Here is an 11,442-nt window from a genome sequence, read left to right as displayed (position 1 = left end):
ACACTCGATCCGATCCGTAACACCCGGCGCCGTGAACCGCAAGAAAAACGTCCTGAATTATAGCTGCGGTTCCGCCCGCGCGTTACCGCAGTCGCGCAGGGTCCTCGCGCGCTGCGCTGCAGCGCGCGGAGACACAAGCCGACGCAACACGCGCTCCCGTATCCTCAGCATCACTCTACACGCAGGAGTGCACGCACCTATTCCCAGCCTATCTTCGAAATTACTATTCTCACTTGTAATATCCCTAAATTGCACCTCTTTAATTAAGGTACGAGCACTTTCCGATCAGAGGCGTTGCCTGTGCTTTCCAGAAAGCGGATATCGAATCGATCGGATCGATCGATCTGGCCGTTCCCGAATGTGATCGGTGGTACCTCGACATGTGCTGGGAAATAGAGAGAAAGAGGCCGATAGCAAGTTAAAAAGGCCTTTTATTAGTTGGATTTTTATTACACGGATTTTATTCCACCCTAGCATAATGCGCGACCCTACAATCTTTGGTATTATTCATGTGTTTCTCATATTACTTTCTATTATACTTTTACGAGATGATTACATTATTTACATTAAACGTTTAACAAAAAATGACATTAATTCTTTTTACTCTGTATTAGAAAGAAGAACGGTTATAGAACTGCACAACTGGCAAAATGTACCTACTCTATCTTCTATTACATCTTCTAATTCCAATAACGTACCAACGTGGACGATAACATTTATTTTGAATTTCTCGAAGAATTTCGTGAGAGCCCATAACATTAATGTTCAAAACTGCTTTGCCTTCATTCTTTACCCTTTATATTTTTCTTTACGGTTTGGTATATACTCGTCATCCATACAATCTTGATTTATGCTTATTTCGCTTCGCAAAAGTCAGTTTATCGATGTAGTATGAACACAAATCGATATTAAATCTTACTGAAACCAGAAATCCTTGAAAGATCGCATCTCCTTTTTTCTCGGTGATTCGCGAATTGTCGAAATGCAAAACTGTCAAGTAATACCACTGATGTTCAGAGTGAAGAACACGCTTCGGTTGCTTCCGACAACCAATCGGAGAACGCATGAAACGGCGAGAATGTTTTACCCGGGGATTTTTTGAAAAGAGATACCGGATACTCGATCCGATCCGTAGCACCCGGCGCCGTAAACCGCAAGAAAAATGCTCTGAATTATCGCTGCAGTTCCGGTTGCGCTGCTGCAGCCCAGGGCTCCGGCTTGCTAGCGGCCGGTGGTGCATTATCGGAATGTAACGATGCACCACGACTGCACACGAGGACCCCAGCCGCTTCATCACGACATTTTTCGCGGTTGCCAACACGCCTTTTCCGATCGATGGGCCGCCAAGCGCGGAATACGCAACAGGATTTTACGCACCGCACACATGACGCTACGAAACCTGGAACGGACCTCGAATCCCAAAGAGATGCACCAAATGCACCAGGGAAAAGATTGTAACGCGACATCGGAACCCTCCAATCTCATCAGGGAAAGAAAACACCGCTAAAAGGAACCGCACGCTCTTAAAAGTACAGTAGACCCCCATATAACGCAGTTAACCCTTTGGCTACTAATAGCGCCTGAAGGCGCCCGACGTTTGGTCCAATATTGCCTGCACGGTCAGACGAATTTCACCCATATGTCCAAATGGCTCCGTGTTCGAAGGGTTAATGCGTTACGCGCTGTATGAATTCGCGTTATAGGAATGTTTCTTGTATAACGCGCATAATGTAATTTATTATTTGACGCGTTATATGAAAACAATAATCGCAATATCTTCAGCGCGTTACAGGAATTCACGTTGCAAGAACACGCATTATACGGAAATATGAACTCGCGTTATAGGAATTTTTTTCGTATAACGCGCATAACGTAATTTGTCATTTGGCGCATTATATAAAAACAGCAGTCGCAATATCTTCGGCGCGTTATAAGAATTCGCGTCATACGAATCTACTGTATTCATGAAATGTATGCATCTTCGGTACCCAAAAAGTGATAGTGTTATAAGTTGTAATAGAATCAGAAATTATGCGGCTCAAAAGTGAATTCCAATACATTTATTGTATTATAAATTCCTGAATGACTGTATAATTATGTAACGTAGCGTTACAAGTGTGTGAGATTGTGTAGGAAAATTAATAGATTAATGTACAAAATTTGTAACGTGTGCATATATCAAGATATGTCATAGAAATAGTGTATCGCCTTTGTACAAATCTTCCGACTGAAATGTCACAAACTTGCGGCGTTTTTTTCAACAGTTCAAGAAACGGGTCTTTCTTTAACGTGGTCCGATAAAAGGACGTGTAATCGACGCGGACACGTTTCATTAACTCGATTAATCGTGCGTTTTTCCTGCTCTTCGCGCGATCGTTTATCTTCCCTGCACACGTTTCTTACTAATGCGACGATGCAAATCGAGGCGGAATTATTTCTCGGCAATCAGGAAACGTGACGACAGAAAGGTTATCTCTGAGAATGTCGGGAGAGATGTCTGAAAGGGAAACTTGGTAAAAGCTAGAGAAGAGAGAGTAGACAAATGTAAATGTCGTGTCTTGTCGAGATAGCTTATTTGCGAATTGTTAAAAATATTCATGAAATTCATGGACGCCTATTAAGGCGGTAGTAAAATTATACCTTTGTCTTCTTAAAAGTGACCTACCATATATTTATTATAAATTCCTAAATAAACCCGTAATCTTATGACATCGTGCCTCGACATTCTGAAATCCTGCAGGAAAATTAATACGTACCCACGTACCAAATTTTCAGCATATCTTTCGAATTTCCCTAGGAATTGTGTTGTAGGATAAAACCTTGAAGCGAAAATGTTATAAAGTTTTATAACGGTATTTTTTGTAGCAGGTCAAATTTTAACTCCGATGAGTAATGGATCTCGAGCGATCGTTGCTCTCGGCATTAATGGTAAAACAAGAGATGGGCCAAATAAATGGCAGGGAGGGTGATTCTTTTTTTTTCTCTTTTTTTTTCACTTTTTCGCATTGCTCGTAAATGAATGTTTTCTCTATCATTAACGCTGCGGTCGGCGATTATTTCGTCGTTTTGCGGCGCACCGGCACCACCTCTGAAGCTTATCAAATCCTAAATAGACTGCGACCCATGAAAACACAATTTCACGGTCCAAATTGGTTTTCGCCGGGCCGACGGCTCGTTTCGCGGCTGGCAATTATTCCAAAAGTGACAACACACTTGTCAAATGTTATTCCTATGACGGAAAAGGGCGCGCAGGGAAAACGTCACAGCCGATGGAAGAGAGAGAGCCGCAATTTCCACCCTCTCCCTGCATTTCCCTTTCCAAAGATTCGGTTTTCCTAAAAAGAAGAAACCGCCAGAAGTCTTGACGACATTCCGAAAATGGATCCATCGAAACTCACCTTGAAAAAAGGACCAACGATTTTGCGCATGCAACTGTTATAATTATACAGCAAAAGAATTCAACGCCTTAAAGTGAAGTGAAACACGTCGAGGAACTTGATCGACGTCGGTAAAGAAGATTTTTCTAAATTGAGATTTGAAGGGGGTTTAACTTCACTTTAAGGCGGTTGGAAACGTTACGACAAATCGTAGCGATTTGTAAACTGCGCGAAATTAAGTTTAAATCGAGCTCTTACCTAACTTCCACCCGTAAGGTTGAATTCTCTTATTCGAGGGAAAAGAAAAGGAATATTTGTCGAATCGAAGTGCCGAAGGAACAAATGCAACGAAAGCCTAACTCGCAAAACCATCTTTTATTGTAAAAATCCGTTCAATGTAGAGGAAAAAAGAACCGTGAATGGATAAACCATTATTCTCCACACCTACGCTTTATTTCCACTACGTTTACCTATCCCGTTAAAAAGACATTATAACTTTATAACACTTTCTTAGAAGTTCAATTCACACACGGTGTACTAATTCCGTAACATTTTATAAATACATTTATATAAAAACGTATCATACACTAATCCCACGCGTCATGTTATAAATTTAATCCGCCAGTGTTTTAACCCTTTGAACACGGAGCCTTTTCGACATATGGACGAAATTCGTCTGACCGTGCAGGCAATATTGGACCAAACGTACGGTGACTATAGTCACCCGTCGTAGCGAAAAAGTTAATTTCCCTTTAAAATTTCATAAAATTACAATGCAATGTCATACGACTATCATTTAATTCAGGTATTTATAATAAACACCCACCAATTAGAGTTTCACAAGTCAAATGTACGATTTAACAATTTTATCTAATAGAAGTATAAATTTTACAAACACCATTGACAGTTTACTAACTTTCTAACAACGCACCGCTGCCGATTGTTCCGAGGGGGTATGTTCACTCAGGAAATCATGGATATTACCCTTGAAATCATGTGGAAATCAGTTTAAAATCACCTAATGGTGTCCCAATTTTAAGGCCAAGTATCACTTGTTACCGAATCTCATTGTTTATCACCCGAAATGAAAGTAATTGGCCCTTAAACAAGGAAATCGTTTTCATTCATTTCCAAGTGCATAGTTCCTGGGATTGTTCCAATCTAATCTCGGTTTGCACCAATCCTATATCCTAGGAGAATGGAAAGAAACTCAGGAGTTAATCGCGGGACCTCTTTCAGAAGTGTCGGAAGGTTTAACAAGGTTTAACCCCAGCAAACCCTCAGTCGAGGAAAGGACACATTCGCGGTTGAAATTGGTTGGCGCGGGGCCGACGGCCCGTTCGCCGTCCGGGATTATTCGCTCCCTATCCCGACTCGAGATACACGATCCCTCTCTCTGTTCCTCTTCCGGGTCGCCCCCTGCTTCCGTCTCGCTCTCCGGGGTTCCCTCGACGGGTCGCGGCGAATCCGTTTCCGTTACGAGTGCCACGAGCCGGGCTGGCGAAATATTGTCCTGGCCGGGACCAGGACCCGGACGGGACCCTCAACCCCATCATCGCCGACGCTCACAGGACCCCAGCATCCGAGGGACCGTCGACTCCCAGCTGGAGTAGAACTAGTTGCACCGAAAGAAACTCCGAAATAGTCGCCAGGAATGGTGAATATCCTGGGGAGGTCCTCGGAGACCCTCCAGGCTGGCGACAACATTTCCCCAGGCGATCCGAGATCCCCTCGTTCCGTTTACCATTCCGTTTCGTCTGCCGTCTGCCGCGTGGGTGGGGTAAGCTTGTACTACAAGCACCTCTCCCGAGGTGGGGAATTCATTCAGAGAAACTGCCGTGAAAGGGACACCTGTTGGCCTTGGGACCCGGGGACAATCCTAGAAACAAGGGGCGCGTGCCGCGTCCCGACCGCATCCGGACACGCCGGGAGACACGTTCGGAGGGAAACGACCGGGATGCTCCGCGGGGATGATTTGCGATCTCGTCATCGCTGATTTACTGCCCGGGAGTTTCGAATGCAGGAGCCTGAGGACGCCCACGATGCCTCGGTATGGGAAATTAAGGCGACACGAAAGCGGCGACTGAGAGGTCTTCTTCTATATGAAACTTTTATTCAAACTGTGTACACCGAATCGTTCCAAACTTTGCTACCTGAAGATGGAAGCTATAAAGAAGGTCCTGACCCCCTCATTAAATTTCAATATTTCAATAAATTATTTACAGACATTACTAAAATCTTTATTAAAAATTCATATTTTATGGGCGTCCGGACTTTCCTTAGAGTCTTCATATTCGCGCTGCAATGTTTCAAATGATAGGGTGCATCCAGTTCGAAGAAAGGCATTTTATCAATGGTTGATCCTTCGGATGCCACTTTCATATCACCTTAAGTGTTCGCAGGATATTGGTCTGGTCGCAATACCGACCACCCCGCGAAATGATCGACCACGTTTCGTGGTGAATGACCGTGACGTCGATGATTGAGATCATCCGATCATCATCAAGTGCAGAAACGTAGTTGACACTCAAGTCCCATAATTGTTTATAAAATTCCATTTCCACAGTTTTTCTCGCGTTATCGCTGCTCGACGTATCAACCGACTACAAATGTCACCAAAGACCGCATTCACATTTTTCACATTTTCAAGTGAAGTCTAATTCCTTCAATACCCTGTATCACTGTTCCTAGTCTGACTTGGAAAGTGCAGAAACGTAGTTGACGCCCAAATCCCATAATTGTTTATAAAATTCCATTTCCACAATTATTCTCTCGTTATCGCTGCTCGACGTATCAACCGACGAAAAATGTCACCAAAGACCGCATTAACATTTTTCACATTTTCAAGTGAAGTCTCATTCCTTCAACACCATGTATCACTGTTCCTAGTCTGACTTGCAAAGTGCAAAAACGTAGTTGACGCCCAAATCCCATAATTGTTTATAAAATGCCATTTCCACAATTATTCTCACGTTATCGTTGCTCAAAGTATCAGCCGACTACAAATGTCATGAAATTCACATTCTTCACATTTCTAAGTGAAGTCTAATTCCTTCAACACCATGTATCACTGTTCCTAGCCCGACTTGGAAAGTGCAAAAACGTAGGTCACGCCTAAGTCACTTAGTTTTTTATAAAATACCATTTCCACGGTTTTTCTCACGTTATCGCAGCTCAACGCATCAACCGACTACAAATGTCACCAGATTCACATTTTTCACATTTCTAAGTGAAGTCTAATTCCTTCAACACCACGTATCACTGTTCCTAGTCTGACTTGGAAAGTGCAGAAACGAGTTGACACCCAACTCCCTTAGTTCTTTTTAAAATATCATTTCCACAGTTCCTCTCACGTTATCGCCACTCGACGTATCACCGACTACAAATGTCACAAAAGACCGCATCACATTTATTTAGTGAGCCGAAACTTCCTCAACACCATGTCCCATGCAAAGTACGTTGACGTAAAGTCGCGACATCGTCGTAACTCGAAATGTGATTACGTAGAGCAAAGGGGTGCTTTTCCCGAGTTCTCGTCGTTCCGTTTTTCCCACTTCTTGGAGCATCTTATCCGAGGATCGGGGACCGCATAGAGAGCGGAATCGCGTGCGGTGGAACGAGAGATGATTAAGTTTTAAGAAGCGGGAGGCGCACAATTAAAGTATTATTCGGCCCCCTGGTAGCGAAACGGGGCTGGGCGAAGATGAAGTGCTGCCCAGCGGCGACACCTCGCGTTATTAATGTATGCGAGGATTTTAGCTTCCGTTGGCCCCGCAACGGGGCCTTAAAGGAAGGCGTTTAAGACGAAGGAAGGGGACTAGAGCGTTTCATTGATACTATGAATCACGGCGATGGCCTCTGCAGATAAACCGATGAAAAATCCTAATTACCGCGCGAGGAACGCCGCTCCTCGCGCTATCGTTAGCCCGTTGTTCGGTGCCGAGATAACTCGTTATTCGACTGTTAACAATCGACGAGACAGAACAATTACGACGGTCTTTCGAAATTACGCGTCCCGTTGCTTGGCAACCTTAAATTAGTCGATCGCGTAAAGAGACTTGGCGCCACGTGATGAACAATCCCTGCTGAAGAAAAGTCGGTTTATCAAACAGAATTATTTAATCGACTGCCCTCGGTTAGTATAATATCGTTTTGATCGAGTTAACCGAATTTTAGTCCACCCGAGGTGCCGTCCTTAATTCGATCTGATGATTCTGGAAAATATTTTAGAAAAATGATCTAAACCTTCCGGTTAAACGCGCCAAATTACCTTAATTAACTGTAACATTAAGTTGGGGTGATCCATCATAATACTTAATGCAATCGGAAGTTATTAACCGATGAATAGTTTTTTTTATTATTTTTTTTTCTTTCTGTCAACCAAGTATTTGGTAATGAGTATATCCTGGTGAACCAATAAAAGTGGTGTAAATTCGGCCAAATAATTTCCCGCGATTAAACCGCGTTTCGGATATTTATCTTCGCGGATCATCCGGGGAGATCGATCGCGATCTTAAAATTTCGCGTTTTCTCTCCTAGAGGGACGGAATGTCCGCAACGTCCGGATGACTTGCAGCCGGCAGGTGTTAGAAAAATCTCACTTCATCAACGCCGGGTGATGGAAAGGTGCTTCGCGGAATTAAAACGGCATTCCCGAAGATTTACCCCGGAGAAAAGTTGAGAGCGTTTACGACATTTCTCTCAGGGAACGAAGGAAGGAATCCGAAAGCCGGAGTCGCCGGATTCCGGACGACCGACTCTCCCCTGTCGGAAACATTCGCTGTGGCGAATTAGGGAAAACCGAGGACCCCCTAAGACCGACATCTTGAGCCCTGTAAACCCTACACGACACGGTGTAAACCGTATTTACCAAACAGACGAAGAACCAGCCTCCAAAATTCCCGAAATGCGCCCTGACCATTTTATCAACATCGGAATTGCGATAACTTCTGATATCGAATCGTTTCACAAAATTGGGGATAACGTTATTAGCGTTTAAAGAACATACCTTCCGCAAAGGAACGAGCCGTGGATAAATTAATAATATACTCCCTGGAATTGTTGATCACTAATTAAAAAGCGGGTTCCATAAGGTCGCGGATAAAATTATAAATGTTTAAAGAACATACTTTCAACTAAGAAAGGAGCCATGTATAAATGAATAAGATCTGCAGCACTGTTGATCACTGATAAAAAAAGAAGCGAGATCGCGGTAACTTCTGATCTATCGTCAACTCTGATATCGAATCGTTTCATGAGATATGGGATAAAATTTTAAACGTTAAAAAAAAATACTTTCCGCAAAGAAACGCGCCATGTGTATATTAATAATATACTCCCCGGCACTGTTGATCACTGATAAAAAAAAAGCGAGATCGCGGTAACTTCTGATCTATCGTCAACTCTGATATCGAATCGTTTCATGAGATCTGAGATAAAATTATAAACGTTTAAAAAAAATATTTTCCGCAAAGAAACGCGTCTTGCGTATATTAATAATATACTCCCCGGCACTGTTGATCACTGATAAAAAAAGCGAGATCGCAATAACTTCTGATCTATGGTCAACTCTGATATCGAGTCGTTTCATAAGGTCTGGGATAAAATTATAAACGTTTAAAAAAATACTTTCCGCAAAGAAACGCGCCATGTGTATATTAATAATATACTCCCCGGCACTGTTGATCACTGATAAAAAAAAGCGAGATCGCGGTAACTTCTGAGCTATCGCCAAATTTGATATCGAATCGTTTCATAAGATCGGGGATAAAATTATAAACGTTTAAAAAAAATACTTTCCGCATAGAAACTCGCAATGTGCATATTAATAATATACTCCCCGGCACTGTTGAACACTTCACGGCACCTCCGGCGGTTTCAGATAAGCAGTTATCTCCAAACAAAAATCTATGCAACAGAATTTTCCTCTCGAAATGGATGAACGATCGAGATGAGTAGTCCCGAATTGCCCTGAATTTCTCGAAATTAGTAGAGGATAAGAAACGAACCCTTTTCAACGAAGCGAATCAGGATTAACAACGTACGCCGTGGTTGATCACTTTCCGGCTTCTTAGGTATAGAATTCAACGCAAGAATTCTTTCCTCGCGAGCTAATCGAACATCGCGATAACGATGATCGTCAAACCCGACGCGACACCTTCAAGGAATTGGGTTTATCGATATCGAGCTCCAGGAGTTCGGAGGCTCGATAAAAATAGAGGTCTCCTTTCCTCGACTGGCCCAGGTACCGCGGGACAACGTAAACCGCACCCGGGAAGAGTTTTCCATCCTGGCCGGAGGATCGACCCTCTCGAGACGAATCGCAATCCACCTACCTGGCCGTGGTGCAGTCCCTGTAGAGGACGTCGAAGTCCTTGCAGCTGAGCAACTTGCATCGGTTGACGCCGGGCTGAATGGCACCGAGACCCCTAAGGATCCTGACCTGCTCCACATTACACACGAGGGGCACGATATCGAGTCTCTTGAGCTTGGTGTAAACGGTGTGGAGTCCGCCGACGAGGTGTTTGAGGAAGAGCTCGAAGGCCTGGGGCAGACAGAGCATGGTGTCGCCGGCGATGATGAAGGCGGCGACCTTCTGCCCGCGATAGTCGACGAGCTTGCACTCGTTGGCGGTGGGGTCGGTGGAGCTGATGGGCGGCGGGCTGTTGTAGGACCTGGGGGGCAGGACGGCGTGATGGGCCGCCATGAGTTCCAAGGGCGAGCCGTGGTGGCCGCCGAGCATGCCGCCGAGCTGGCCCAGCAGGCCCAGCCCGGGCGGCGGGAGTCCGGGCATCCTGGGGACCATGCCCGGGGGCGCCCCGGGTCCGGCCCCGGCCGACAAGGGCGGCGGACTCAGGGGCAACCCCTGGGGCGGCGAGCCCCGCGTGGGCGAGCCAGGGGTCGGGACTCGGCGGTGCTGATGCTGCTCGCGGATCTGCTCCCGGGCGTGGGCCTGCTGCTGGTGGGACGGGGGCGGCTGCTGGTGCAGCTGCTGTTGCTGGCTCTGCTGCACGCTGGGACTGTGGGGGTGTTTGGGGCTGCCGGTGACGGGGCTGGCGCGGCTGCTGTGGTCGGATGAACTATCCATCGCTCCGTGGTCCATGGGCCGAGCGCGTCCGCTCCCGACTCGGATGGCTCCGTGGATTCCCTTCGGCGAGGGCGCGTCCTAGCGCATCCCGCGCCGTCACCCCGGGTCTGCTGCGCTGCGGCCGGCTCTCTGTCGGGGCGCCGAGTCACAGGCTGCCTCTCGGGTCCATTCCGGGACACTGGCTCTGGAACCGCGGACTCCCGGGGAGATACTCGACGCGGCGGAACGGTCTCGCTGCCCGGGACGGCGACGACGGGCACGACGGCGGCGGCGGCGGCGGCGGCGGCGGCGGCGGCGGCGGCACCCGTAACGCAGGAACGCACGTCGCTCCTTCTCAAAGTGGCAAACGCTCTCGGTCGAGTTGGGAGTATTTCCCTACCCAGTCACAGATGTAATAAATAAAAACATCGGTGGGAGCCCTAGCGAGGGGAGGCTGGGCGGAGCTGCGCGCGGCACTCGGGCCGCCGATTGGCGGCGTCCGCCCCGCCGCCCGGCTGGCGGTTGGCGGACCGTCAGGCGGGCGCCCTCCCGAGGTGGGCGCTCCCGCCCCTCTGGCCGCGCCGCGCGGCCTCCGCGGCGGATCCCCTCCCGACTACCCCCACCACGGCGCGCGCCCCCCACTCCGCGGCCGGCCGCTCGCCGTCCCCCCCCGGCGGCGCCGCCGCCGAGGCACTCCCCGCCGCGCGCGGCAGCGCGACGGTTCGACTGGGAACCGGGCCCGCCGAGCCGGGCGACCGCTTTTTTCCCTTTTTCCTCGCGACTTCTTCCGTCTCTACGAACAACCCGAAGAATGTCGCCGGCGTTCGAATCGATCGCCTCCGAGAGAGGGCGCAACGGCGCAAGAGCGACGCCTAGGGGCACGTCCTTTTTCTCTCCCTCTCCCTCTTGCCCGTTCTTCGCTTACCTCCGTGCGCGGGTATGCGCATATTTCTCCCCCTACTTACTTCTGCACCCGCGAATGCGTATTTCCATGCGCAC

At 47.2% G+C, this 11,442-nt stretch overlaps 1 protein-coding gene across 1 annotated transcript; it reads right to left on the bottom strand.

The window, feature by feature from the left end:
- Positions 1-9,708: 9,708 nt before the first annotated feature.
- On the bottom strand, positions 9,709-10,464 carry LOC105694409 (dachshund homolog 2). Its single transcript, XM_012415050.1, has one exon. It carries the CDS (start codon positions 10,462-10,464, stop codon positions 9,709-9,711), a length of 756 nt encoding a protein of 251 aa, XP_012270473.1.
- Positions 10,465-11,442: the final 978 nt, after the last annotated feature.

The sequence above is a fragment of the Orussus abietinus genome, unplaced genomic scaffold (genome assembly GCF_000612105.2).
Source record: "Orussus abietinus isolate OABI.00-Male unplaced genomic scaffold, Oabi_2.0 scaffold45, whole genome shotgun sequence".
NCBI lineage: Eukaryota > Metazoa > Arthropoda > Insecta > Hymenoptera > Orussidae > Orussus > Orussus abietinus.
The sequence above is the reverse complement of the archived record's forward strand: the minus strand, read 5'-3'. Positions and strand labels throughout refer to the sequence as shown.